This window comes from Chlamydomonas reinhardtii, chromosome 16 (assembly GCF_000002595.2).
Source record: "Chlamydomonas reinhardtii strain CC-503 cw92 mt+ chromosome 16, whole genome shotgun sequence".
Classification (NCBI taxonomy): Eukaryota; Viridiplantae; Chlorophyta; class Chlorophyceae; order Chlamydomonadales; family Chlamydomonadaceae; genus Chlamydomonas; species Chlamydomonas reinhardtii.
In genome coordinates, this window is record NC_057019.1 from 1,336,088 (window position 1) to 1,363,710 (window position 27,623).

General features: G+C 65.1%; 3 protein-coding genes across 3 annotated transcripts; 2 read left to right on the plus strand and 1 right to left on the minus strand.

Annotated features, from left to right (window-relative positions):
* The first annotated feature begins 40 nt into the window (after positions 1-40).
* CHLRE_16g651801v5 (uncharacterized protein) lies at positions 41-6,402 on the plus strand. The gene is made up of 7 exons (XM_001698180.2): positions 41-106; positions 348-2,756; positions 3,026-3,677; positions 3,858-4,312; positions 4,534-4,765; positions 5,065-5,148; positions 5,546-6,402. Exons 2-7 carry the CDS (start codon positions 388-390, stop codon positions 5,690-5,692), a joined length of 3,939 nt encoding a protein of 1,312 aa, XP_001698232.2. The 5' UTR covers positions 41-106; positions 348-387; the 3' UTR covers positions 5,693-6,402.
* A 2-nt stretch (positions 6,403-6,404) lies between these two features.
* CHLRE_16g651850v5 (uncharacterized protein) lies at positions 6,405-19,670 on the minus strand. Its single transcript, XM_043070810.1, has 17 exons — positions 19,136-19,670; positions 18,707-18,950; positions 18,260-18,564; positions 17,718-18,108; positions 15,635-17,525; positions 13,506-15,530; positions 12,525-13,447; positions 12,094-12,432; positions 11,750-11,968; positions 11,404-11,577; positions 11,091-11,305; positions 10,596-10,968; positions 10,227-10,426; positions 9,829-10,097; positions 9,184-9,542; positions 8,946-9,052; positions 6,405-8,738 (listed from the first exon to the last, which is right to left on the minus strand). Exons 2-17 carry the CDS (start codon positions 18,872-18,874, stop codon positions 7,034-7,036), a joined length of 9,663 nt encoding a protein of 3,220 aa, XP_042915453.1. The 5' UTR covers positions 18,875-18,950; positions 19,136-19,670; the 3' UTR covers positions 6,405-7,033.
* A 1,074-nt stretch (positions 19,671-20,744) lies between these two features.
* On the plus strand, positions 20,745-27,606 carry CHLRE_16g651900v5 (uncharacterized protein). Its single transcript, XM_043070811.1, has 15 exons — positions 20,745-21,417; positions 21,725-21,915; positions 22,062-22,193; positions 22,381-22,590; positions 22,779-23,014; positions 23,276-23,403; positions 23,685-23,775; positions 23,964-24,073; positions 24,276-24,341; positions 24,480-24,701; positions 24,952-25,137; positions 25,327-25,512; positions 25,705-26,168; positions 26,311-26,421; positions 26,592-27,606. The coding sequence occupies exons 1-15, from the start codon at positions 20,983-20,985 to the stop codon at positions 27,388-27,390; spliced, it is 3,567 nt and encodes a 1,188-aa protein (XP_042915454.1). The 5' UTR covers positions 20,745-20,982; the 3' UTR covers positions 27,391-27,606.
* The last annotated feature ends 17 nt before the right edge of the window (positions 27,607-27,623 follow it).

The window sequence follows — 27,623 nt, forward strand, 5'->3', positions numbered from 1 at the left end:
ACAGCCATCGAGCCAAAGCTTCATCCCTGCTCCCTCTCCAGTGCAAGTAAGGCGGCGTGGTCCTCCTGGTTGGAAGGCCGACCCGAGGTGTCACTCCCGAACGCAGGTGAGCTACAGCATTTGTGGGAAACGACCCTCGATGATCAATGACCGAGCAGAGCCGAGGGGCAGGGGCTGGGCGTCAAGGTTCCAGTGTTGCAAGTCGGGCTTGCAACCGCGCGCACGCCCCGGCATTCTTGGGATCCCTGCACGCGCAGCAGCGGGGCGAGCATGGTGATCATTCACTCTCTTTCCATATGAATTACAACGTCACGCAAACTGCCTCGATGTGCCTCGAACGCATGCAGGTCAACCGCTCGTCCGGAGGCCTAGCCGTTGGTGGTCGAGATGGACCTTGCCGTCGGCGGCAGCAGCAGCCAGCAGCCAGCAGTTGCAGGGGCTGTGCATGAGACGTGGGCGCCGCCACCATCGCAGCCGCCACCGCAACAGCCGCAGCAGCTGCTCGACGCTGACAGCACTCCTGGCAGTGAGTACGGAGGCCATGGGTCGGAGGATGACTACGCCTGGCTGCCGGGGCTGGCGGAGTTGGTAGCGCTCCTGGCAGGCGACGGCGCTGCTGGGCTGGAGGAACTGCTGGTGGGAATGTGGGGCCCTGGTGAGCTGGGCGGCATGCAGCAGGAGCACCCGGCAGCGGGCGCCGCCCAGCAGCTAGCAGCAGGCGCCGCTGGGCAGCTAGCAACAGGCACCGGCGAGCGGCCACAGCAGCAACAGCAGCTGCTGCCCAGCACCCAAACCCAAACCCAGCAGCCGGCGGGTCCCTCGGCGCGCGGCAGTGCAGTAGCGCAGGAGCGCCACTACCTCCTGGCTGTGCAGATGCTGCCGCCAGGAGCAGCCGCAGCACATGAGGGCCCTGGAGCCGCAGGCGCCGCAGTCCAGCCGGCGCCGCCGGCAGCCGGCCCGCACGCGGCACCGTCGTACCATCAGCCGTGCGCACCGCCCTTCGCACCGCCCTACGCACCGCACTGCCCGATGATGCAGCTGTGTGATGGCGGGCCAATGATGCCGCCGCCGCCTCCTGCTACTGCCACTGCGGCCACTGTCGCTGCCGCTGCCACTGCTGCTGCTCCTCTGGGTTCGGCCCACCACCAAGGCGGCGGCTTCGCAGGCGACGGCGGCGGCGGCGGCGGCAGGTCCGGCTTGCCGGACGTGGCGTCGCTGCCGCTACACCACCAACAGCAGTACCAGCACCATCAGCAGCACCACCAGCACTCCCAGCTCCCCCAGCACTGCGACCTGCCGCATACTCAGCCACTGCAGCAGCTGTCCCCAGGCATGGTCGCCGCAGCAAGCGCCGCAGCAGTCGAGGCCTTGCAGCAGCGGGCGCTCGGCCGGGCGCCCTCACTGGTGGAGCTGCAGCAGGCTGTCGGTGAGGGCATCCAGCAGCTGCTGTGCAATGCTGCAGCTGCCGCTGGTCCGTGTATCAGCGGCGGCGGCGGCGGCGCCGGCGGCAGTGGCACGGCAGCTGGCCATGCCATGGCAGGAGGGCTGCAGGCCACGCTGCTGCTGGCGCAAAACGCAGGCAGCAGCTGGAGGTGTGGAAGTAATGCTGCGCCCATGTCGCCTCTCGGTGCTACTGGTGGTGGCGCGCGTGCACTGAACGTGTTGGCGCCACCGCATCAGCCGCCCATGGGGCCCTTCCAGCCGCCGCCCACGCAGCGGCAGCAGCCCCCAGCAGCCATGGAGGCCGCGGCAGTGAATCCGGCGCTGCACCCAAGGGCGCACGAGCACCAGCTGCAGCGGCGCCCGCCGCAGCCGCAACCGCTGCAACAGGCAACCGGCATGGCCGCAGCGGTCACAGCCGCAGCCAGGCGCCCCACGTACCCCACGGCCCTGGACATGCAGCCAGTGCTGGCACGCATGCTGTCCGCCGACATCGCGCACAAGGACTTCTGGTCTGCCTACTCCGACAAGGCCGTCAGCAAGACCCTCGCTGACGTGGCGGGGCTGCTGCCGCCAGCACCTGCAGCGTCCGCAGCATCCGCAGCACCCGCAGAAGGGAGCGGCGGCGGCGACGAAGGCGGCGGCATCCGCAGTCTCGCCATCTACGACACACTGCCGATTGAATTGTTTCGAACGCGGTTCCTGCGAACGCATCGCGGACAGCCGTACGCGTGTGTTTGGCCCCTGGACCCCACGGAACCGGATTTCGCAGGGGGAACAGGCGGTCTCGGCAAGTCCAAATTCTACCCGCTCCCGCCACGCCAGCAGCCCGCCAACCCAAACCTGGTGCAGCGGCTGAGGAGCTTACTGCCCAGCAGCAGCAGCGGTGGCAGTGGCGGTGGCGGTGACGGTGGCGGTGGCGGTGGCGGCGGCGCGGCAGTGGCACCTGCGGCGACTGCAGGCACGGGCTGGCCGCTTGTGCCGGGCCAGTGGTACTTCGTCCACCCCGCCTACCTGGTCCACTGCCTAAAGCACCACAATGTCAGGAACAACGGGTGCACGCGTACGCCCGGCCACGTCACTCATACGATGCATCGGTCATGCCTAGTGTTCTGCACAAGCGTCCGCTACGTCGAGAAGCTCGGTTCAACGCCTACAATGCCCAAGCCAGTGGCGGGCAAACTCGGCGATGGCTTCGACGGGTTCTTGATGGAGAAGGTGGGGAGGGAGCTGCCCCCGGAGGTGGCGGCTCAGCAGGTCGAGTGGTTCGGTGCGGCCGTGTGCACCATTGTGTACGGCACGTCGTGGCCCGCCTAGTGAGTACTGCAGTAGTGGGAGCGACAAAACGCGAGGGGGCGGCGGGGGCTGGGGCAGAGCAGAACTTGCTGGTACTATCGCTGATGTGGCAGCAGGCTGTCCAGGCTTGTGGGTTAGTGCATGTGCGCTAGTTACGCCTCGGTGGCGTCATCGTGAGTAGTGACATTAAGCGCCGGCGGCTCGGGGCAGCAGCAGCCACTACTTCCCAACGCACCCAACATACATGTGACTTTGTCACTTACCTGTGTATGTATGTGTGACTGTGCAGTTACATGGCCAAACCGCCTAAGGCAGCGGCTGTGCAGTGCGCCGCAGAGGCGGCGGCGGCGGTGGCGCAATGCGCTGTTGCTACTGCTACTGCTACTGCTACTGCTGCTGCCGCGGCGGCGGCGGCGGCGGCGTCAGAGCCGGAGGCAGCGGCAGCAGCGGAGGCGGCGGAGGGCGGCAGCCTTGCGGAACGGCGGGCGGCAGCAGCTGCAGCTGGCGAGGCAACGCGAGGCGCTGTTGCCGCCGGCCGCCCCAACAACACCCTGGGTGCGGCTGGTCCGCCGAGTGGTGCCGGCGGCGGAGCGGCGGCTGGCGCGGATGCGGCTGCTGCCAAGCCCGAAGCTGCTGGTGCTGCTGATGGGGCTGTGCAGCATAGGACGGCTGCTGGGCCTGGCGTGGCGCCGATGGAGATGGAGGCGCGGATGGATCCACAGCCGCGTCTACGTCGTCCAGCTTTGATGGGCGCCGACGGCGATGACGGCACTGGCGGGCCGCCGGCGGCCTTAAAGATGGTGGCGGCTCCGGTTGGCGGCGCCAGAGGCAGCGGTGGGCGACAGCAGCACGATGATGCGCGGCTGGTGTCGGAGTGCATCGGGCCGTTCCTGAGCATGAAGAACGCCACGCCGTCATTGTTTCGCGTCTTGCTCAAGGAGGTGGGCAAGGGTGCCCGCCAACCACAGAGCTAACTCAGACCTCCGTACTCTCCTGTACGTTTTACCCCACGTGCTCTCCCTCACGTGCTGTAAACCCTGTTGCGCTAGGCTTCAGCCTCATCTCCGCCGGCACTGCACGCACTGTAACAGCTGTGACGGCTGCTGCTGCCCATGTGACAGGAGTTCCTCAGCGACGACGGGCAGCCTGACCTTGCACGGCTGGTCAACATGCGCAATGGCCACCCGGACGGACAAGGCATCATGAACGCCATCATCCACGCGGCGCTCGCGCTCGAAGGCCTGCTGATTCCGAAGGACCAGTCTGCCGCACCTGCGCAGCAGCATCCGGCGGCGCCGGCGGTGCAGGCAGCGGCAGCCCCGCCGCCGCCACCGCCGCCGCCGCCGCCAGGACGCTTGCTGCGCGTGATGTCCGACGGCATGCAGGGTAAAGTGGTGTCGCTATTCAAGGTGCTGCTGGAGATTTGCGGGGCCGGCAGCGGTGGAACGACTGGTGGCGGTCAGAGCAGCGACGGCGGCGGCAGTGGTGGTAGCGCTCTGCGGCGGGCCAGTCGACTGCTGCTGCTGACGCAGCAGGAGTACGAGTGGCACGATACAGTGCTGCACACGTGCTGCAAGTGCGTGGGTAGCCGTGCGTGCGTGTGGGGACGCTGAACTGAACATCAGCTGCAAGTGGTATTGCTCTTCGTGGACCGCAAATATGCACACACTTGCCTCTGCCGTCGCGTCGCTCTGGAAGCACACAACCGGAACCTAAGCGCATGCGTTTTGCGTGCGCCCCTTGACTTACGTGCGTGGCCCTCTTGCGCCCCTGCCATTACCGTACTGTCGCCCGCAGGTACGGGCTGGTGCACGTGCTGGAGTGGCTGCTGCCGCAGGTCAACGCGGCGGCGCTGACCGTGCCCACCAAGTCGGGCTGGTGCGTGCTACACACGGCGGCGCGCGCCGAACACGGCCGGGCCGTGGAGGTGACGGCGATGATGCTGCGGCGCTGCCGGGACCTGGGGCTTTTTACGCCCGAGAGGCTGGCCATCCCAGGAGATGGCGAGCAGGACGGCGTGACGACCTCGGTGAGCCTTAACGCAACAGCGCTATACGGTGTACCCATGTGCGCGTGCGTGCTTGTGAGAGTGCGGGCTAGCAAGCGGACGGGCTAGCTAGCGGACGGGTGCGGCCGTGCGGGCATACGTAGCTGTGGATTGTCACCGAATTCATGCCATAGCATTTGCTTCCTAGAACAGAACACTATTGTGCAAAACCAGTTTGCATGCGCGCTTGCAAAGGCATCATCATGGGCAGGTTCACGGGCAGGCCTGCCAGTCACGGGCCCCTCTTGCACATCCGCCTACGCGCCCCTGCATTCGTGCAGGTGTTGCTGTGCGACCTCACGCCCTTCAACAAGCACTATCGCAGGGTGGGGGCCCGTCGCGTGCTGGACGCGGCCATGGAGCGGGTGAGTGGGAGCGAGCGATGCGGTGCGAGACGCGTGCTTTGGTAGCCGCATGGGTCGGACTTGGATGTGAGGCGGCTCGGGAGTGCTAAGCCAGGATCAGAGCGTGGTGCATGGGGTGGCGGGAGCTCTGGACGGGCACTCTTGCACCTGAGCGCTTGGGACTAACTGGCATGAGCAGCAGCGCCGGCGAGGGCCGCACTTCTGCCCATACCGTGTACCGGTATGCGGCATGCGTGTGCTCCGTAGTTCGTAGCGCCTGCTGGCGACTTGGCGCCGTTTGCACTTACGCCCAGGGGTACCCCTGCCTACGCCTGTGCACCTGTGCACACGGCACCCGACTGCCTGCTGCCTGTCACGCCTGACCTGACCACCCTGGACGGCTGCACACGCCGCACAGGTGTGGGACGACCCCGCCTCGCGGCCGCACGTGCGCACGGACGTGCAGGGGCCGGAGGAGCTGCGGACTGAGATGCAGCGACTCAACCTACGCTGCGGAGTGGCTGAACGAGACAGGGCTGCAGGGGAAGGAGGCGCGAGGACGTAGTGCAGCGAGAGGCATGGAGGCACATGGTGGAGATGAGAAGCTATCCTGGCGGTTGGGTTGAATGTTGAAAACGCTTTCACAGGTGGCGACGCCTGCTGGTTGATATCGTTGTGAATATCTTGGCAGCAGGCAAGCCCAACACGTACGGCACGGCACCGAGTAGCCGATGCTCTGCCGGAAGCTGACCGTGACCGTGACGCTGAGCCGGCCGTCGGGCGGCGGCGCGGGCGCCAGGCTGCTGGGCACGTCGAGGGAGTAGGCCAGGGCGGTGCCGCTGGAGCCGCCGCCGGGCAGCAGCGTCACGGTGCCGCCGCCCGCGCCCGTGATGCTGGAGGAGCCGCCGGCCGCCACCGCGTAGGGCGAGGGCAGCGGCACGGCGTAGGCGCCGTAGAAGTAGGGCGTGGTCACCAGCGCCTGGAGGTGGGAGATGGAAGTTGCAAGGATTCCCTTTTGCGTCAAGGAGCCGAGGAGCGCGAGATAGGAGACGTCAAGTGGTTTCTGACGGGTTTAGATCCCGAAGCATAACAGCATTGCGTGCTGGGGGCAGCGGACAGCGGTTAGCTCTGTTGGCAGCCCTGGTTGCATATGGCTGGGGAGTTGGCCAACTGGTGCGGCTGGATAGTCCGTGTGGCTAGGCGCTGAATAAATGCTGAACTGCATAGCTGGCTACCGTGATGTGGGGCCGCGAGGGAGCTGACGAAGCTCGGGCAAGTATCAGGGAGGTGCCAACTTGCACAACTGCGCTGCGGCCAGCTTGAACAAATAGCATGGCTTGCTTCCTATCTCGCAGTTGACACAAGCTTGGGCGCTACAGAGAACATGGTATGGTCAAGTAAGCATCACGCAGAGTACATGCACCTGGAACATGGAACAGCAACACGATACTTGACACCAACTCCAGACTTTCTGACCTCAGCCCCCTGGGACCTCAGCTCCTCTCAAGCACAGCGCTTATTGCCTGCATGTCGTGTCGTCTTCGGCACACCGTGCGAGGCAACCACCAACACGTAAGCAATGTCACGCGCCTGTATCCCTTCGTGGCGTTCCTGATGTACAGCCATAAACGCCAGAATCCGCAATGCGCTACTCCACGAAATATTGCCCTCTCAACGCAACCTACAGTAATTCAACTTGCATGCAGCATGCCACGCTACTCCCTTGATTCCGTGTCCATGCAGCCGCTTACTTTAACTCAGGCAGTCATGACGCTACGGACATGGTGCTACATTCTCCCAATCGACATGGACCTTTGCTTTTCCCAACGCGCCCCCGGACTCAAAGGAGTTAGTGGGCCACATGGACTTCGACGACGCAGTTGCTGCAGCCCATTTCCAGTTCAACTCACAGCTGCAGCTGCAGCCCCTCCACGGCCTTCTCCAGGTCACTGCGCGTCATCTGCGATTGACGGCCTCGCATCACCAGCAGCTGCTGCACCTGCGGCCGCCGCCCCTCCACCAGGCGCCGCAGCTCCGCCTCCACCTTCTGCGCCGCGGCCTTCAGCTCTGCGTTGCCATTGCTCGGTGCGGCGCCCATGATGCCCGGGCGGACCCGGTAGGAGGTCTCGCCGGCAAACACCCGCACACTGATCAGCTGACGGACACCCAGCCGCCTCCGAAGCTGAGGCCATGCAGTCGCAGGGTCCTGCGCGATGCCAGCTGCCGCCAGCCCCAGGTTAGTGACCAGCAGCGGCGGCTTGGCCCGCGGCAGTGAGGCTACCGCCTGCCAGGCGTAGGCCAGGCTCACGAGCAGCGGCCCATCTGTCGCCGTGGCACCGCTACGGCCAGCAGCTGCGGCGCCTTTGGCCGCTGCATGCCAGGCCGCCGCCAGCAGCTGGTCTGCCTCGCGCTCCGACAGCAGCACCACCTCCCCGCCCGACAGCACCAGCAGCCAGCCCACCGGCCGCAGGTAGTCGTTCAGCGGCTGGTCATCGGGCAGGTCCGCGATGGCGTGCAGGTAGTTGCAGCTGATGTACACCCTGCCTGACCAGGGTACAGCGTCCATGGGTTGGGTCGGGTCCTGGCTGTCCAACCAATCCACCGCTGTAGAAAGCGGCTGCAGCGTGCCGTGCGCGGCGGCTGCTTGCAGCTGCACCAGAGTGGAGGCTGTGCACGCGGCGGAGTACGATGGCCAGTTTGTCTCCAGCCGGGGCTTCTGCATCGGGGGCTGCCTCTCCTGCTCCTCCTCTTCCTCCTGCTCCAGCTCCCGCTCACACTCCTCGTCCGCGCCACTGCCAGCGCGGACGGAGTGGCCCTCGCCATATTGGCGCGCCCGCTGCTGGAGCTTGCGTATTAACTTTGTCGCTGCTGCCATTGACCCATCGCAAATACTGCTATCAGCGTCGCCGCCTGCTGCGGCACCACCGTCGGTGCTGTCACCTGCGCCACTACCACGGCGCAGCCGCGCCTGCTTCGCGGCCGCCGCCACCACCTTGCCAACGGGGTGCGGCGCCTTGCTGCTCGCGTAGAGCTCTCGCAGGCCCAGCACCTCATCCTGCACGGAGCGCTCCGGAGCGCCGAGGGTGGTCGCGAAGTGCAGCCCCTGCGCCGCCCACTGCACCACGCCGTGCAGGTTGGCGTCCACGGTGTTGCCCATCACCCACGCCAGCACGTCGACAGCGCCAGGGTCCGTGGAACCACCAGCAGCAGCTGCTGCTGCGCCGCCAGCTGATCCGGATGCTGCGGCGTACTCCACCACGCGAGCAGCAATGTCAGCGGTCGCAGCAAAGCGCAGTGCCTGGCCGCGGCTCAGCTGCCGCAGCCGCCCCGCCGCCTGCATGAGCTTGTCCTTGCACACGCGCGGCCCCAGCGTCAGCAGCCCGACCGCGCTCCGCTGCAGCTTCAGATCCGCGCCACGGCAGCGCGCCTCATCGTAGAGCACGAAGGTTTCGTGCTCCTGCAGCGGCGAGCTGGCTCGGGGCAGGCAGCGGCCGGTGTGCTCCAGCACCACCCAGCCGCGCGCCGCCTCATCAAAGTAGGTGACGCCGCGGAAGCGCAGCTGCTGCAGGCGCTGCAGACGCGGCCCGGCCAGTAGGTACTCGGCAGCGCGCCTGGGGGACGGCGGAAGAGGCAGGAGCGACGGGAATGAGCAGTTGTCAGGATGTGCGCATAAGGTTACAGCAAAGCCTTGCAGCCCGCCGGCAGCGGACCGGACGGATTGCAGGATGGAAAGTGAGACGCAAATGGTAACATCCGCTTGGCGTTGCTTCCGCTTAGACAAAAGACTGCCGCCCCTGTCAAACAGAAGAACTGGGCACCTGTTGCTGGTGCCCGCCATCAGTGCGCCGCAGTCCAGAACCGCATGCGCCCCAGTGTCCAGCGCCATCTGCAGCAGCGACTGCCACACAGGCACGCCGCCAGAGTCCTGCGGTGCGGCGGAGGTAAAGGGTAAGTGCCGCATCGCCTGTACTTGCTGGATGCCGCCCGGCGTTGTGTGGCCTAAGTTATTAAAAGTACACTGGTGGTGTATGCAAGTGCGCTCGACTGACACCTCACCTCGACCGATGACAGCGTATGGAAGCCTCGCGTGTGCTTAATGGTCACGTCCAGCATCCTGCCGTTTGTGGCCTTCAGGGCGGCGTCTTCCGGGGCCGCCTGGTGCAGGCGCAGCGGCAGTAACCGGTAGTTGTCATTGGTGCCGCTGAAGCCCATGACGCGGGCGCCCGCCGCCGCCAGGTCCCAGGCACTCGCCCCCAGCCGCTGCGGGTACTGCCGGGTCTCGGCCGGCAGCACACAGTACCGTAGCCAGAAGTCCACCACAGCGGTGTTGCGGCGCAGGTGGCGGTGCATGGCCGCCATCTGGGAGCTGCTGCTGGCGTCCAGCTGGTTCACGTCCGAAAAACGAGCCAGCTCGTCTACGAGGGTGTGCAGATTGGCCACAACACAAGCTTGAAAGAACCGTCGCATAAAGAGCCAGGGAACGGCACTTGGGAAGAAACCGCGGGCGCTTAGCAGCAGCTTGGTCATGGCTACAAGATGACATCCCAGCCACTCAGGTGCATGATGTTGTGATGGGTGCGAACATAGCCTGTGCTGTAAAGCATGTGATTCTGTATGCGGTATGCGCAGCTTCGAGAACGCAATGAAGGTTGCGCACCACTTCTGCTCCCATCCCTATCCCGCTTGACCCGACGCGCTTACCCTGCGGGATGCTCTCAGCCGACAGCCCCACCCATTCACGATAATGGTCCGCCGCCGCCTCCTTGCCCAGCCCGTGCAGCAGCCGATCCACCGCGGCCGTGAACTCGGGCAGGGTCAGGCCGTCATAGCGGTAGGCCAGATGAGTCAGCAGCAGCGCAACGTCGGGCTGCGCGAACTCGGAGCGCTCCGAGGGCGTGTGTGCGGCACGGTACGGCACAGCCATGCGCGTCCGGGTACGTGTGGCACTGCTTGCGATGCTGGCCTTGCGCCTGCAAGCATGTACGGCGGCGTAAACGCCATTCATATAGCACATCAGCTGTTTATCGCACAGCGAGGAAACTCCAAGCGCCTACTTCTTTGTTTTGTATGCTGTAATGCTCAACCCGCCGTTCCCTTACCTGTCGATGCCGTAGTCGACCTGGTTCCGCAGCGTCAGGCCGTGCCTCAGGATGCCGCCGCCCAGCAGCCCGCGCAGCGCCAGCACGAACTCGTACAGGTCCGAGCCGCCGCCCGGGCCCGTCAGCTTGGCCATTAGCTCCTCGCCCAGCGCCTCCTCGGCGGCCTCATCCAGTTTCGTAACACAAGCCACCACCAGCTCCTGCGAGGGCGGGGCCCTGAATCAGTAAGGCGGGGACCTTTACAGTAATCTGCAGCACGCCCAAAGCTGCGGCTGGCCGTCCCTATAATATGCTAACATATACCTTGCTTGGGAAGGCACTCAACGGGCATTACACTCGACTGCCCGCTGCGACACAGCAACAGCTCACCATTTCTTCCTCGTCCAGCACGTCGGCCATCTTCTGGAACTCGAACGGCAGGTGGTCCAGCACGTGACGTGCCAGCTGCTCGTGGAAGGCGGGCAGCGCGGCCTCCAGGTCTGGGCCCGGCAGCAGCCGCAGGCCGCAGAACATGCCCGCAGCCACAGCTGCCGCCACAGGGTCCGCTTTGCCTCCGGATGGTGCCTCCTCGTCCGGACTGGATGTCATGGGCGGTTCCAGAACACGGCTGGCGTGCGGCAGGCGCAGCTCACCGCTGTTGGACAGGACGGCGATGGAGTCGAACACAGCGCGGATGGCGCCGGTGCGGGCCTCGAAGCCTACCAGAGGGGTCTTGCCGCCACACGCGTAAATGAGCTGGTACCTACGCGGGGCAGCAGATTGAAGCTACATGAGTAAAGGAACGGTTTGGACTGCACAGCTACCAACAGCAGTACTTATAAAACGTTCCGCTGAGTGCCCATACCCGGTAGACCTAGTGCCTACCGGTGGTGCAGCAACTCATCGCTCTCGTCCAGGATGCTGAGGACGGGGGTGCGCAGCAGCGCCGCGAGCAGCGTCACCACTTGCTGCGAACAGCCGGCAGCACCTCCTGTCGTCGCTGTGGCTTCGTGCCCTTGCCGCTCCCGGCAAATGAGCTCCTTCCATTTGAGCTCCAGGGACAGGCGGTGCTCGGGTGCCACCAGGAGAACTCCGCGGTACTGTTGAAGCACGCGAATGCAGCAGAATGTCAGTGGCCACAGTACGGCACAGAGTCTCCGGCAATGCGGTAAGAAGAAATTGCGCTCCTGACACCCACCTGCATGCAGTGCGCAAGCGCCGCCCGCATGCGCAGCACGCGTGCCGGAGTGAGCTCGATGTCGCGGTGGAAGGGCATCGTGAACAGCTTGCGGCCCAGCACGCCCGCACACAGCGCCCCGTGCAGGTAGGCGTCGGCCTCATCCAGCAGCGTGGACAGAAACGCCAGTGACACCTGCAGCAGAGCGGGCAAGGGTGCGAGTCGTGGGTGCGAGTGTCAGAGGGCCTATTGAGTCCGGCAATCCGGGCGTGGGTTCATGCAGGATAGACGGCTAGCGCTGCAAACGGAGAGTCGAAGTGCAAACATATGTCGCACTGCACGCGCAGACACTAATCGATCGCCTCACCACGCGCTTGCCGTCCGCGAGCGCGAGCACCAGCATGGGCAGGATGACGCGCGTCTTGCCCTCGCCCATGTTGAGCTGTGCGATGGGCCCGTCACCGCCCTCCATCAGCATGCGGGCCACGGTGTACTGCTGTGGCCGGATCTGCAGCTGCGACTCCACCTCAAACACCAGCCACTCCGGGTGCGCCGCCATGTCCCAGGTGCGGTGCACGCCTAGCTCCTGCGGCCGCAAATGATTGCATTAGGTGCACGTGGACATAATGGCCACTCCCTAGCATGATTATCAAGCCAATGTCTCCTTCCTTGTGCGTTCCCAACCCCGCCAGCAGTCGCCATGCCACTCACCTGCACCAGCTGTGGCAAGCAGTCGTCGCCCGCCTCACGTGCCGCCGCCAGCGCCTCCACCCGCCCAAGCCTGTCCTCCAGCACACACAGCTGCAGCCACGTCAGCACGCGCCGCTGCAGCTCCTGCGCCGCCTCAGGTGACAGGAACGGATTGAACTCAGCGACCAGCTCGGGCCGCACCGCGACTCGCATCAGGTCCAGAGGCCCCGCTTCGGCTGCCGCAGCAGCGGCCCTCAGCAGGCGCAGGCTGACGCCACGACTGCCAACAGATTGCGGCACCAGCGCCAGCTGCCTAAGCAGGTGCGCCTCCAGGTTGCGGCGGTGTGCAGTAGCGGTGGCCTGGCAGAGTAGGGCAGTGACACAACCTTCGAGCATGCATTATGCAGGGCCGCATACAGTGCTAAGATATGACGCGAAATTGCTACACCTGCCTTAAGGCCACGCACACGCTCCAGGCACTCTGGCTTGACGCCATACGCCGCCAGATCGGGCTGCGAGCGGTGCGCCTCCCAGCTCTCCTGCAGCTCAGCGTGCATGTCCGCCTCGAGCGGCCGCAGTGGCGTGTGAGACGCTGCAAGCGGGTACGGGTGGCCGCCGGACTTTTTGCGCTTTGCTTTTGGTACTGTCATTAAGCCCAGCAGTTGCGCCTCCAATTCCTTCACAAAAGTAAACGGCATCGCCGGCGCTACCCCCAGCACGGAGATGGGCTGAAACAGCCGCTGCCGACGCCAAGCCGGTGGCCCTTTGCAGGGCAGGTGCCTGCCCAGAGTCCGCTCCTCCTCAATAGGCGTCAGCAGCATGCGCGGGTTCACACCCCAGCCTGGTGGCAGGTCGTCTTCTGCTGCATGCCAGTGCGCTGCGTATGCGTGTGCATGGTCAGCGCACAGGCGCGGCATAACCGTGCGGTCGTGTGCATCAAGGCCGGAGGTGTTGCCACTGCCGGTGCCCGGAGCAGCTGAGCCGCCAACTGCCCCTGCAGTCGAAGCCGCCGGTGCAACTGAAGACACCGGTAAGTTGTCCGCCGCTGACGCTGCGTGCAGGTGTGCCAGTTGCGCCGCGCTGGCGGCGAGGTCGTGTGCGAGCAGGTGCAGCCCCGGCGCCAGGTGGCCGCCTAGCCGCCCCACCGCCGCCAGCTGCTCCGCCTCAGCCGCCTCAAGCGGCCGGGTGCTCCAGCACTGCCGCAGCAGCTCCATGGCCGTCTGAGCCCCGGTGCAGCGACTGCCCGGCTCCGGCAGCAGCGTGGAGGTGGCGGCGTAGAGCGCCGCCAGCTGCAGCCGTGCTAGGCGCATGGGGGCGCGCAAGTGTCCGAAGCGGCCGTGCGCCTCATAACAGTGCACATTGACCTCTGCTGGAGCTGCATGCTGGAAGGGTGATGCGGACAAGCGCCTCCACGCCAGCTGCACTGCCATCGCCGTTGGCATCCCACACGCGGCTGGCCACCACGCCCGCTGGCACCAGCACCAGCACCTCCGCACGCTGAGCTCCTACAGGCGCTACGGACGGCCGCGGGATGCGCTCCAGGACCAGGTACTGCCGGAATTCGGGCAGCGTGTAGGTGGCTGCGCCTGTTGCGCCACCGCCCGTCTTGCAGCGCTCAGCCAGCTGCTGCACCTGCCTCAGGCGGTAGCCGGTGTAGTTGCGCGACAGCAGCTGGCAACAGCTGGCCTGGTGCCCGCCCGGTTGCTTCTGCCCCGCCCCAGCAACTGGCACCTGCTGCCGCATGCTGAACTCCAGGCCACAGCGGGGCAGCTCGAACGACACCTCGCCGTTGCTGACACTGATGAAGGTGTGGATGAAACGCCGGTCCTCAAACTTGGCGAGGATGGAGCCCACAACCTTGGATCCCCGCAGCAGCACCAGGCGGTCGAGCAATGCCGACTGGGCTGCCTCCGACGCCGCCTGCCCTTCAACGACCAGTAGCTGCAGCAGCTCCAACCAGTGCCGTGACTGCAAATGCAGAGGCACACGCCGGCAGTCGTACGTGCAGGGCGTTGCTGCGCTGATTGGCAGCCTCATGCTACTTGCGCTGCTGCCACTGCCAGGCAGGCACTTGACAAGGAAGGCGCACTCGTGCTCCTGGAAGCTGCGCGGCCGCAACACCAGCACGCCGCGCTGCCGGCTCAGCCAGTGGCTGTGCAGCCCGCGAAGCCGCACCGGCAGCTGCTCGCCCCAGCCGCGGCAGCTGCTGTCGGCCCCCGCGTCCAGCAGCTCAAGCCGCTCGCCTCCGTGCTCTGCGTCAACCTCCGTTATCACCAGCTGCGCTAACTGCTCGTCGGCTGCTGCGGCGCACAGGCGAAAGTCGTAGAGCCGACCCCGTACCGTGCGCAGCGTCTGCAGCACCATCTCGCCGCCGCCCCCCGGTCCCGCTGCACTGCCAGTTTCCCCAGCAAATGCCACCTCGAAGTTGAAGCTGCCAAAGGTGCGGACGTACAGCGGATGCTGGACAATTTCTTTGGGCAGGCGGCTGGGCGGGCAGCCGTCGAACAGGACGGTGCCATCCAGGATGTTGATACTGTAAAGGCGCCCGTCCGAGCCCTCCGCCTGATAACTGGCTGCTGGCGGCTGCTGCGCTAACGTAGGGTATATTAACTCATACCAGCTCAGCGACGCCGGTGTGCGCTCCAGCACACTTGCCACTGCGGCCGTGAGCACTGCGTCCTCGCGCCCGCTGATCAGCTCACGCAGCCGCTCCACACGTAAAGCCATGACGTTGTGGGCGCGGGCGCGCAGCAGCTGCAGCTCCCTCAGTGTTGCTGGGTTGTCCTGGAAGGTCAGGCCATGGCAGATCTGCACCATTAGTTGCACCATCACCGCCGCGTCCTCTGCCTGATGCTGCTGACCAGTGCTGCTGCCAGCAGGCGCCAGCGGGCCGGCGCCGTAGCACAGCAGCGCCATCACCCGCCAGCGCACCTGCCGCGCCAGCAACTCCGACACGCGCCGGTCATCTCCCGCTATTCCTGCTGCTGCATCCAGCTCCGCCTGCAGCCGGTCCGCCTCCCTCAAAGTGATGACGGCAAAGCGGCGCGCCACGGCGCCGCACGGTGCGTGCCAGTCCGCCAGGTAAGCCGCCACCTCGCCCAGCAGCAGGATGGCGTCGTGATCTCGCACCTTGCCGTCCAGGGTGTCGGCGAGGGCCCCCAACTCCGTACAAAGCGCATCCAGCACATCCCCAGGCTGCTCCCAGCCCATGCGCCAAAGCAGCTGAGGTTGCCGACTGCTGGCGATGCTGCTGCTGCCAGCAGTGCTGATGTGGATGGGCCCCACATGAAACAGCAGCTGCCGCAGCAGCAGCTGCACGGCTGGTCCGGTGAGCGGCAGCGCCTGGTCTTGCCGCCGCAGCACCTCGCACAGGTTCCGCAGCTGCTGCAGCGGGTAGGAGCGCATGCGGCCGAACTGCAGGAACTCGCTCTTGGACAGCAGCTCGGTCGGGCAGGATTCTGCAGGGAGAGAAAGAGGAGGTGCAGATTAAAGTGCATGTAACGGTAGTAGCATGGAACGGTTCGGGGGAATGGCGAGCATAAGTCATTGCCGCAAAACTTACCCTGGCTCGCCAGTGCCCAGTTCCCGCGGTCCCGCGGTGTGGCCTCCACCGTCGTGTGCTGGTGCGCCGCCCACTGCAGCGCCGCCGCCTTGCCCGGCAGCCGCTCGGTGAAGAACTCCTCCACGGTGGTGACATCCACACACGCAAATGGGTTGAAGTACGTCGGGAAGCCGCAGCCGCTGTCGGCAGCGCTGCCGGTGCCGCTCCAAAACAAGTGGGGCTCCAGGGAGTCTGGGTACCACACGCCATCGGCTGGCGAGTTGTAATGGTCGATGCTTGTGGGCCCAACCTTCTGAGGCGGCTCGCCACTCGCGTAAAGCATTACGGCCCCATCCTTGCCATCAAAGGCCTGAGTCGGTCTGGCAATGTAGGTGCGAAGTGCGCGGCGCTCGTTGTAGTAAGCGACAACAGATGTGGGTGGCAGCTGCACCGACACAACTGCATACACAGCTGCCAGCTGCGGGCTGCGGCCGTCCAGCGGCCGCGGCAGCAGCACCTGTTGCCCCAGGAAGCTGAGCCGCGACAGGCAGCGGAATGCCGGCGGCATGTGGAGGAAAAACACCCACCGCCGCGCCAGGCTGTCTGCGGCAGGCAGCGGCTGCAGCACCGGTGCCGGCGGTTTCTCCAGACTGCTGATGCGGGACTTGCAGCCGCTTTGAGCCGATGAGTTGCTGTTGATGCGGCTGATCAGTTTGTTATACTCAGACGAGCAGTAGCCTGCCCGGCTGAGCTGAGTCCGCAAGCTTTGTTCAGTGGCCTGCAAGGACGCCAGGTCCTGACGCGCCTTTGCCAGCTCGCGCTTCTGCTGCTGCACATTGGCCCAGTGAGCGTCCACGCGAGCTGTCGCGTCTGCCCTCTCGCTGGCCAGGATCTGCTGCAGCTGGCTGTCCTGCCCTGCAAAGCGCTCGGCAAAGCCGAAGGTGCCACTGCCGCCGTCCCGCAGCGAAAACAACGGCGGCCCGCCGCACTGCTGCTGCTGGTTGAGGTACGCCGCCACCGCCAGTACCGCATCGACCGCTGGCCGGTCCGACAGCACCAGGTGCCGCAGGTCCTCAAACTGCAGCGCGGGCCTGTACCCGCGCACCATCGGGTGCCGCCGCGCCACCGAGTCGTGTGCCAGGCAATAGGCGCACCACACCACAAGCACCTCGCGGCTGCGCAGCTCCGGCTGCATGGCTGACTGCGCTGCAGGCGTCTGCATGAAGGCGTGCAGCGCGTTCCGGTATGTGTCGACAACGGCCTCCAGCACCTCCAGGGTTGCATCTGAAAGCTGACGGCGGCTGCTGCTCACCTGTAGCGCGGCGGCTCGTGTGAACAGCTCGCGCTCGACGGAGCGGAGCACGAGCTGTGCCGTTGCGTCACCGGCAGGCTTGGACCAGAGCGCTGACTCCAGCATTCCCTGCATATCCACGAGGGATGCGCCCGGCTCCAGCAGCGGCACGGAGCCCAGGTTGGCCTGGGCGCGCTGCAGCGCTGCCTCCAGACCGCCAGCAGTCCGCTGAGCGGGTGGCAGTCCCGGGAGCACACCGGCTGGAAGCTGCATCACGCCCAGTGCGTCCGAAGAGCCTGCATCCGGCAAGCTGTGCTGTTCCGCCGCCTGACACGCCCGCTCCGCCGCAACCCCCTCCACCTCCGACCGTGACTTGTCACAATCTGACACAAAGGCCGATACGTCCTCGCCCTCCGCCGCCAGGTTTGCGGCCTTGGCGGCAGTGGCGTGCAGCATGTGCATGGCCGCTGTTAGTGCGATCGGCGTGGCGGCTGCTGCGGGGCTGCTCAGGCACTGCACCTGGCGGCGCAGCAGCCACAGGTCCATGTGGGCCATGGCGCGGCGGAACAGCAGGTCGGGCAGCTGCTGCGGGCCGCACACGCCCGTGGACTGCAGCGAAACCTGCATGCAAACGCCATACACCACCACCGGTACATGAGAAAATAGGCCATCCTTGATGCGGCGCCGATGACCTCTAAAGCTTTCAGTGAAGCATGCCCTTGCCCTGTTGTGCGCCCCAGCGTCATGAGAAACTTGGCACAACCGAGGGATGCGGTCCTAGCACAAGGCATAAGTAAAACGCATGAGGCGCACCTGCACGACAGCCCGCACCAGAGGCCAGCACGTGTTGCGCACGGTGTCGTGGCCGGTGTGTTGACCCACATCCGTAGTGCCGCCGCGCGGCTGCGGCAGCTTGCTCGCCACACCAGCACCGCCGCCGCCCCCACCACCGTCTTGCTCTTGCTCCCACAGCCGCTGCAGTGCCAGCCCAGCGACTTCGACGATGAAGGCAGGGGTGCGCTGGAAGCCCTTCCGACCATCCTTGGCCTTGGCATTGCGGCTCTTGGTTATCAGCTCGTGCATGATGCCCAGCACGCGCGGCAGGTCGGACGTGGGGATGGTGTTGCCGCATGACCACACGGTGGGCGCGGTGTCGGGGCCGGCAGCGGGCTTGGCGGTGTGCTGTACCGAACCGCCGGGGGAGCTGCGTGCCCGGCAAAGAGGAAAGAAAGATTGGTGTCAGCGGCAGGTGGGTAGCAGCCGACAGTGCAGGTTTAAGCACGCAGCATTCCAAATTTTAGCATCCCACGGCCGCACGTGTGTAGGACGCCTGGACATGCGTCAACAGTCCATACCTGTGAGCCTCGAAGCGCCAGCATTCCGGTGCCACCACGTGGAGGGATACGTGGTCGGGCCGCGGTCGCAGGTCCTGGCCGCGCGCCGCCTGCACCTCACCCGCATCTCCGCCATGCCCCAGTGCTCCAGTAGCCAGGACCGCGCAGCCGAAGTCGGCAAACCACGTCACCTGGTCCGACGTGAGGTAGTCGGCGGTTGCGGCAAGAGACGTACCGTCATTGGGTGCGAGGTCCGCCCAGATAACGGGCAAGGGGGAAGCATCCGATGCCGCTGACAGCTCGCCCGACCCACATGGCAATGGCAGCTGCAGGTAGGGGCACACAGGGCACCACACAGATTTGCAAGTCGGCAACGTCATTGTCGCAGAGGTCAGCAGAGTGGCAGGGTTAAGACATGGCGCAGGAGCGGAAACGAGGAAGCGTACGTTGGATTCGGGCGCAGCCCACCTGAGCCACGAACTTTGCGAACAACTTCGCAAGCCCACTCGCAGTTGCATCCTGCTGGTGTGCCGCGGCTGAGAGATGGGGGAAGTCGTAGATGGCGTGGAGAAGAGCTGAGTCCTCGCACCATCCAGAAGCCGCAGAAGGTGCGGCCGCATTGCTTAGCTCCGACATGCTAATCCTTGCTGGTCGCTGCTACCACGCCTGCTATTTATCGAGCCGAAGTCGACCCAGCGCAAGGTGGTGCATCCTGGATGGTCGCGAGCGTTACAGGCGCGCACGATGCAGGTGAGCTTGCAGGGTATTGCGAGTCTCTGCAGCACGTCAGCCTGAGGGGCATTATCGTTTTCGCGAGGACTGCCACGAGCGACCGTGCCGAGCGACCCGTGACCGCAATGAATCCGGCCACTAACTGCTAACAACTCTCGATCGCACCTTGTTCCAACGCAACCCCACATCGAGGCACCGGCTTTTATGCATCGGGTGGCCCAGCAAAGGTTGTTGGGTGCCTCGCAAGTGCGACGGTCTGCATCGAAGAAGAAGAAGTCGCCGTCACATAATTCTTTTGATAAGTAAAGCTTTTAATCAGAAGGCCTACTAGTTTGTCCAATGTGTGGGCTGCATATCTCGCGAGCAAGCGGAAACAGGGCAGAGACCGGCCCTCTGCCCTGAGCGGAAACGACTTGGTTGTGTGGCAGCTCGCCAGAATGCCTAAGTTTGCCGCCGTGGCTCCAAGCATATGCATCATACTTGCCTTAGCTCCGACGGTCCTCTCCTCGCAACAGCTGGCGTCAGCTTGGCCATCCGCAGCTCGGCGCTGAGCTCTGCCATGCGCTCTGCCGTGCACTTAACATCCATAGCAGGCGTAATTGCAGTACTAGTCCTGATGCGCTGTGTTGCACAGGGACCTTCAAACAAGGAAAGTCAACAAGAACAGTCTGCCTCGGCCTTGATGTATATGGTTGTATCGTATTTAGGATTTATAAGCGTCACAGGCCTAGCACCTAGTTGTTGACGCCCCATCTGCCGTCCTTACGGCTGCACAGCACAATGCCGACGACTCGCACGGCATGCTTCACCTTGCCCCGCGGTATGACGAAGGGGTGGGGGTGGGCATGTTTATCCGTTTATTTGTCACCATCATTGCACTCGCTCAAGGATCAACGCGCACACATACACTGAGACATGTCCACCACGATTGGTTGGGCACTGGGGAACATCTACAGGACAGGAACGACATGAACCTTGCCATTGCCATGGGACCTTTCCAGACGTGCTGCCGGGCGGCAAAACAAATGCAGGCCGATAAGCGCTGTGCATGTCTGCACATGGGCAACATCGCGATCAAGTAGGTGCGTGCAGGGAACCCAGCAGGGGTGGCTCCTGGGTGGCTCAGCAAGAATGCATGCGGACCCTGCCGGATCGGTCGGTGTAGTGGTAACGCCGCACGGACCTGCGGGTGATGGTGCAGTGGCGCACAACGTCACACAAGCAGATGCGTCCGCGCACCTTATGTCAGTATTGCCCTTGCAGCTATCCTTATTATCCTCACACCGGAGGGATGGCACTCACGGTTTTGGCCGCTCTCATCCAGCTCTGGTCGATTAGCGATTAGCCGTGGGCTAACTTCAAGGCAACGGCTGTAAAGCTTTCGCCCGCCAACCTGGATTAGCCGGCGGCTTGCCCTCCCGAGCGGGTCAACTACATCCAAAATAGCCTCAACCAGAGCTCGCTCCGCTAACTTCGTCGAGGTCCTGGTGGAGGGGGCGCGTCATCCCTACTGCTGCTGCTCACTCCGAAGTCCACATCCCTCCTCACGTCTCCTCACAAGGCAGTGATGGCTCTTCTCGCGTAGGGCGCTGGTTGGCTGAGTGCCAGTGGGGTTATATGAGGCGGCCGCCAGCCAGGTTGGGAATCGGGGAATACGGGCAGGACCCGGTCACGCATCACTCTCGTGTCGTCGGGTTCGTGACCGCGATGGGGTGAGCACAGGGTGACGGGTGAGCACTCAACAAAGTTGCAAAATTAATATTTACCGCTAATGCAAATTATATTACGGGATATTTGGGTCGGCTGTTGTTGAGGCACAGACCCTAGTTGCAAGATGCATACAAACCACAACATACTTTGTTGTTAAGTGAGCGTAATGCACCATTTAATGCATCCAATTTCTTGTTGCACATTCTATCGAGCCCGACACGTGTTTTCGTCTTCGTTGTGGTTGATTGGACGACCGCAATTTGGTTCCTTGACAGATAAAGCCAACCAAAACGAAGCTATCAATGCATAGCGCTGTGCCATGTCGGCAATGGGGCCGGCGCTGCGCCCACACTCGCGCGGGCACCGCCGCGCCGTCGGCCACGGTCCTCCACCAATCGCCGCAGCCCCCCGCTCCTCGCCATCGCTTGGCGCGCTCCTCAGGCAGCACGCAGCGCCTACCCCCGGCCTCGGCCTCGAACTCCTCAGGCCCTACCAGCGGCTCCAGCTACCAGCCCAGCTCCCGGCGCATGGCGGTGCTGCAGCAGGACGAGCACAGCTTCTTCTGGGGCCAGCCCAACAGCGGGCCAACGGCGGGGGGCGGGGGCAGTAGCAGCCACGGCAGCAGCAGTAGCGCCATGGACTCAGGGATCCAGCAGGGCCACGTGAGGGAGGCTTACGTGTCGCCCTCCATGTTCCACGCCATTGCGGCCGCGGACTCGCTGGGGGAGCTGCAGCAGGTGGGTGCGGCAGGCGCCAGCAGGGCGCCTCGGGCGCGGGGCGCCGTGCGGGGGCTGCTGGTGTCTGGGGCGAAGGAGGAAGTGGGTTGGCTACTGTGTCATGGTTGGGAAATTGCGCAACCGAGAGTGGCAGGTACTTGCGTTGGCCGTAGATCCATAGCCGTGTGTGAAGTCAGGACACTAAGACGTACTGGGCATATCTGGCCGACCGCTCTCACTGTCCAAGTGCTTGCGTACCCACGGGCTGCTACACCCTCCGTGACTCCGGCACTCGCACTCCGCCACTACTCCTATTTCACCCACACAGCTTCTGGAGCTGGCGCTGGAGGGCCACGGCGAGGTGGATGCAGCTGACGACTTTGACAGCGGCGGCTGGGCGGCGGAGGTGGAGGCGGGGGCGGGGGCGGGCGTTGTGGAGGGCCACGAAGGAGAAGCAGCAGCAGCTGCAGAGGTCACACTGGTGCTGCCGTCAGAAGTTGTGGAGGTTGCGCTGGCCAAGTGAGTAGCGGGGCCTTGTGGTTTCCTTCGTGCCGCATTGGGAATACGCCCCACAGCTCTCAAACACACACGCACACGCACACACACACACACACACACACACACACACACAGAAACACACTAACGCAGCCCAATGCACGTGACAGGGTGGCGGACTGGGTTCTGGACGAGGGCCGGCGCGGCTTCCTGCAGCCGTCGGAGCTGTGTGGGGTGGTGGCGCTGCTGGCGGGGCAGTTGGGCGCCAGCCGCATGGAGCCCACGGCGCCGGGGGCCTACAGGTGGGGGGGCAGGAGGGAGCAGGAGGGAGCATAAGGGATGGAGGGATGGCAACACGAGCAGCGCGAGACAGGATTCGGCAACAGGGCGGGCAGCTGTGCAGTCCAGCCACTACCGGTAAGCACCGCCGTTCCACACCCTGCACAACCGCTACGCTGTCCTGCATAACCCACACCCCACACCTCACAGCGTCGAAGACGTGGGCTCCATTCTGTGGAGCCTGGCTTCCCTGCTCGGGGCCGCTGAGGGCCTCGATGGCGACGCCTCGGGCATCAGCAGCAGCGGTGGCAGCAGTGGCGGTGGCGACACGAGCCAGGGGCTGGCGGCGGTGGCCACTGGCACGCTGGCTGTGGTGCGGGGCTGGCTGGCGCGGGAGGATGTGCGGCAGGAGCTTGCAGGGTGAGTGTGATTGCATGGGTGCATGAATGCATGGGTCTGGGCGTGGGCGGGACGATGCACGCGGGAGTCTGAGCAGGCAGGTGTGCAAGCTGGGCGACCACGATGTTGGGTGCACCGCGACATACGGTCACGTTCGGGTGTGGGCGGGCCACTGCAACAGTTGTGTTTGACGGCGCTGGTGGTTGCAGATGCGGCTACCTGTCCCAGCTGGTGTCGCTCCTGTGGGGCTATGCGGCATTGGCCGCGGCGGTGTCCTCCAGTAGCCCCAGCAGCAGCTCCGCACCCGGACAGACCGTGTCAGCGCCGCAGGCGCAGGTGGAGGTGGGGGAGGCGATGGGGAAGGCAGTGGAGGTGGAGGCGGCGGTGGGGGCCTCACTGGACGCACTGGCACGTCGGGCTGTGGAGCTGCTGTCGCTGTCATACGGTGGGTGGTGTGTAGGTGTGTGTGTGTGTGTGTGTGTGTGTGTGTGTGTGTGTGTGTGTGTGTGAGTGTGTGTGTGTGTGTGTATGTGTGTGTGTGTGTGGTTTCGGCGGGGCGGCGGCAGGTGGGAAGCGCTGCGGTGCCGCGTGCTGAGCATACTGCACACGCATTTACGCATGGCCCGTACGTTGCTATTCCCTCCTCGACCGCGCGGTCACTCCGCAAACTTGCGCTCTCCATGACCCCCTGCCCTGCCCCCGTCAGGCGCGGGCGAGGCGCCGGTGCCGGCCGCCGACCTGACCGACCTGTCCTGGGGGCTGGCGGCGGCGGGGCGGCGCTCGCCCGACACCGGGCGCCTGGCGGAGGCGGTGGCGCACGAGGTGTACCGCCAGGTGGGGTGTGGGGGGCGGGGGAGCGGGAGCGGGAGGGTGTCTGCCCGACATGCATGGTTGGCTTAACAGGGGTGTTGCATGTATGGGCGCGTGGTGGGAAACTGGGAACCCTCCGATGGGTTACAAGGCAGTTGGAGCAGCATGATGCAGTTCGCCGCAAGCTCATGTTTGACGTGCTGCGCCGCTGCCTTCCTACTGTTCCGTTCCTACCTCCCCTTACCCTTGCCCACGTGACCTTTCCCTTCTGCCGCCCCTTCCTCGCGCTGCCGCACGCCTTGCAGATCTCCAACCGCTACAGTCTGCAGATGCCATTCTCGCCGTCTGACCTAATCAAGATTGTACAGTCGTACGCCCGCCTTAAGATCAATGATGGTACGATACCGCACACGAACAAACGCACTATCGCACAGACACACGACACGCCCACTCTGTACCACTCTACACTCAGTGCGCCATTCGTACCCGCGGCCACAAAGCCCCGCAAGGCCCCACAAGCCCTCAAGCCCTCACATCGTGTCTTCACCTGCAGTGCCCCTCTGCCTGTGTGCCCCTACACACAGGCTCGGTGCCGCGCATGCTAGACGCCGTGGGGGGCCACGTGGCCAAACGCATCCGAGCGCGCCACGTGTCCGCCATGACCCGCCCCTCAGACATTGCGGCACTGCTGCAGGTGTGCGCCTGCATGCGTGCGTGCGTGCAGGCGGAGGGTAAAGCATCGATGAAAGGGAATGTGATGGCTGTGTGTGGCGTGTGCTAGATAATGTGCTTGCGCACGGTACCTGTGTGAAGTGTGTGGGACCTTGGTCGTGTCTGGAGTCGAGCAAATGACTGAGTGGCCCTCACGTTGCTTGTGCCGACGACGCCACCCACAGGGCTTTGCAGATGCGGGTCACCGCACTGTGGTCATCCCCGAGCTGCTGGCGGCGTGCGGCGTGCAGGCGAGGCGGGGCCCGGCGTGTGCGTTACAAACGTGCTCCCGCAGCCTTGTATGGCACACAACTCCCCCCGCAGCAATTAAGTAGCCTCACGTCAGTATTGTCGCCCATCTCTGCCTGCTTCTGTTGCGGCCAAAGCAGGTTTGTCGTGAGGTCGCCATGCACAACGAGTCCCTGTCTCCCACACCCGCGCCGCCGCGGAACGCCAGCACCAGCAGCAGTGGTGGCAGCGGCGGCGCCTCCAGGGAGGGGGCAGCAGCCCGCTTCCGGCGCCCGCACGCGCCCGTGTGGGAGCTCCAACCGCCGCCGCCGCCGCCCCAGGTGGCCGGGCACCACTGGTCCATCTTCCTGTCGCCGGCCCAGGTGAGGCTGTCGGGGCGTGTTGGAGGTGACCGAAGTAGGGTGGGGCGTGTGCCTGGTACGACACATACCTAACCGATTAACCCCACAGGATGCACCACTTCGAAGTCTGTCATTTCTTACATTCAGCAAAAGCATGCCGTACGGCATGTCGGTACTTGTCAACTTCCCCACGGCACGCCATGAAACATCCCAAGCCATGCGCCCATGCACCACGGAACCTTCGCCGTGACGCACGCACCCTTACCCGCAGGTGGCCTCCATCCTGGACTCCTTCCTGCGCCTGGGCCCCACCCCCGCCACGCCCTACCACCCCAGCCCCCTGCTGCTCGACTCGCTGCTGCTGGCGGTGCGGCCCCAGCTGCCGTACATGACGGCGGCCGAGGCGGCGGAGCTGACGGGGCGGCTGGCGATGCTGAGGCACGTGCCGGGGCCGCAGGTGAGGAGGGCGCGGAGATGAAGAGGGCAGCGCGGGAGGTTGGCCAGAGCTTGGCCTGGCGAAGGCAAGGGTGAGGGAAGGCTTCCGCATTCATAACTGTACTCGACTATACGATCGTTGCTGGCTTGTCTCTACACTTTCTCTACACTCTGACTCGGTGGTCACTCTGTTTCTTGTTGTCCTCATCAGACGTTGGAGGACCTGGCGGCAGCTGCGCTGCGTGCGGAGGGCCCAACAGCACCGCCCGGCACTGGCGCCAGCAGCAGCACCAGCACTGCCGCCGGCACCACCTCCACCACGGCTGTCCACAGGCTGAGGGCGCTGTGGGCCCTGATGATGATGGGCTGGCAGCCCCCGCCAGGCGCCGCAGAGGAGGTGAGACGGCGGCGGCGGCAAGGACAGCGGGGCAGATGGCGGCGTCCGGGCGCCGCGTGTGACTACCGCATGTCACTGCCTCGCCCCATCCTGACCACTTCTAGCGTTCCATGGCATGAGCCGCCATCAGTGCTCGCAAGCCACGCGTGGCTGTCATCCTGACTTGTGGTCGTAACTCGTGGCCCTCCTTAGGTGATCGATGCGTTGCTGGTACTTGACGATCACGATGAAGACACCGAAGAGGATGACGAGGGGGGCGAGGACGCGAATGGCGCTGGCACGCGCAGGCCCCGCCTGCTGCTGTCGGTTGCAGACGCGGGTCGCCTCATGTCCGCCCTCTGCCTGCTTCCGCTTGCCTCTCCTTCGCCCGCCTTCACCTCCGCCTCCTCCGCCTCCACCTCCACCGCGGGCTTCACCTCGGGCTCCACGCAGAGGCCGGGGGGCCTGACCATCCAGCGCTTCGGCCGCAGCTGCCTGCGGCTCCGTCAGGCGGCAGCCGCGGCGTCGGCGTCGCCACGTGGGAGCAGCCGCAGTCGCAGCGGGTCATTACGCAACAGCCGTGAGGGGGCGGGTGGCGGCGCAGGTGGCGGCGGCGGCGGCGGTGATGACATGGAGCATGCGGTGTTGGCGTGTGGCGCGGCCATGACGTTGCTTGGGTAAGCTGCGAGATGTGTGTGTGTGGGCTTGCTTGTGTATGTGTGCTTCTGCCTTCCCCTGCCGCATGCGCCCACGCGTGTCAACATCCGCTGCGCACCTGCTGCTGCCGCCCTCCGCCCTCCATCCCTCACACGTCCACAGGCACGAGGGCTGGGAGATGGCCGACCAGGTGCTGCCGCCGGCGCTGTTCCGGCGGGCGGGCGGTGCGGTGCGGCGGCTGCTGGCCGCGCCGTACCGGGGTGTGGAGGACAGGTGCGTGGACGGGTCCGCGTGCGAGCGTGCGTGCGTGCCGTTGGGGACGGCTGTGGGATTGCCACGCGGCTGTCCGGTTCTGGCGCGTGCATGTGCGGTAATCAAATCAAACCGATACAAGTGCTGCGGTGTTTGAGTTCTTTATCGTTGTTTTGTTGCCATCATCACAGTTCGGTCGCGGACGTGGCGGCGGCGCTTGGGGAGCTCGTGGCTGACAGCCGAGGCGCTGAGGCCGCGGCGGTGGCTGCGCCGGGGTCGGCCGCGGCAGGCCAGGCGGCAGTGTGGTCGGCGTTCCGTGTGCCGCTGGACCCCCCGCCACTGCCGCCGACACTGGCGCGCCCTGCGGCTGCTACTGCTGCGACGGCCGCAGTCGGATGGTCGCATGTGGGCCAGGATTGTGAGGCGGCGGAGGGGGAGGAGGAGGAGCAGGAGGAGGAGGAGCAGGAGCTGGCGAGTAGCTACGAGCCGCTGGAGTGCGCGGCGCTGTGTGCGGCCGTGCCCGTGGCGCACGTGGGCCAGGCGTTGTGTCCCCCTTCATCGGATACGCCGCCGCCGGCAGGGCCTCATGCGGAGCAGGACTGCCCGGTCGAGGACCAGCACCGGGGCTGCGGCCAACAACAGCAATTTGTGACGCTGGTAGTGGACGTGTGCCTGCCGCATGACTACGCCGGCAATGCGCCGGGGCTGCTGCCGTGGGGCTGGACAAGCATGCGGCAGAAGCTCCTGACGCACTGCTGCGCCGCCGCGGGACTGGCGGCGGCGACGGTGGTGGCGGAGGCTGCCGGGGCGAAGGGCGGGTTGGACACAGCCCGAGGGGGAGCTGGATGGAAGGTGGGATTGATTTCGGGGCAGGAGGCAGCAGGGGTGCGGGTGCTTCAGCTGGAGGAGCGGGCGTTGTACCAGATGCAGGGCAGCGCGGAGCGGGTGCGGGCGTATGTGCGCAAGGCGGTGCGCCGTGTCAGTGCGTAACTTTACATTGTGAAGATGAAAGTAAGGATCGCGTATTTGATTAGGGATATGATGTGACCATTGATCACTAACGCAGGAGGAGTGCGTGAAGCGCTTAGCGAACTGGCATGAGCACGCGTGAGCAGGCGGGTATGTAAGTGAGCCAGCGCCGGCTGGCGTGGGCCGGGCGGGCGTGGGCTGGTGCACTGGTTTGACACGCGTCGCTCTATAATGATGGGGCCAAACAACAAATG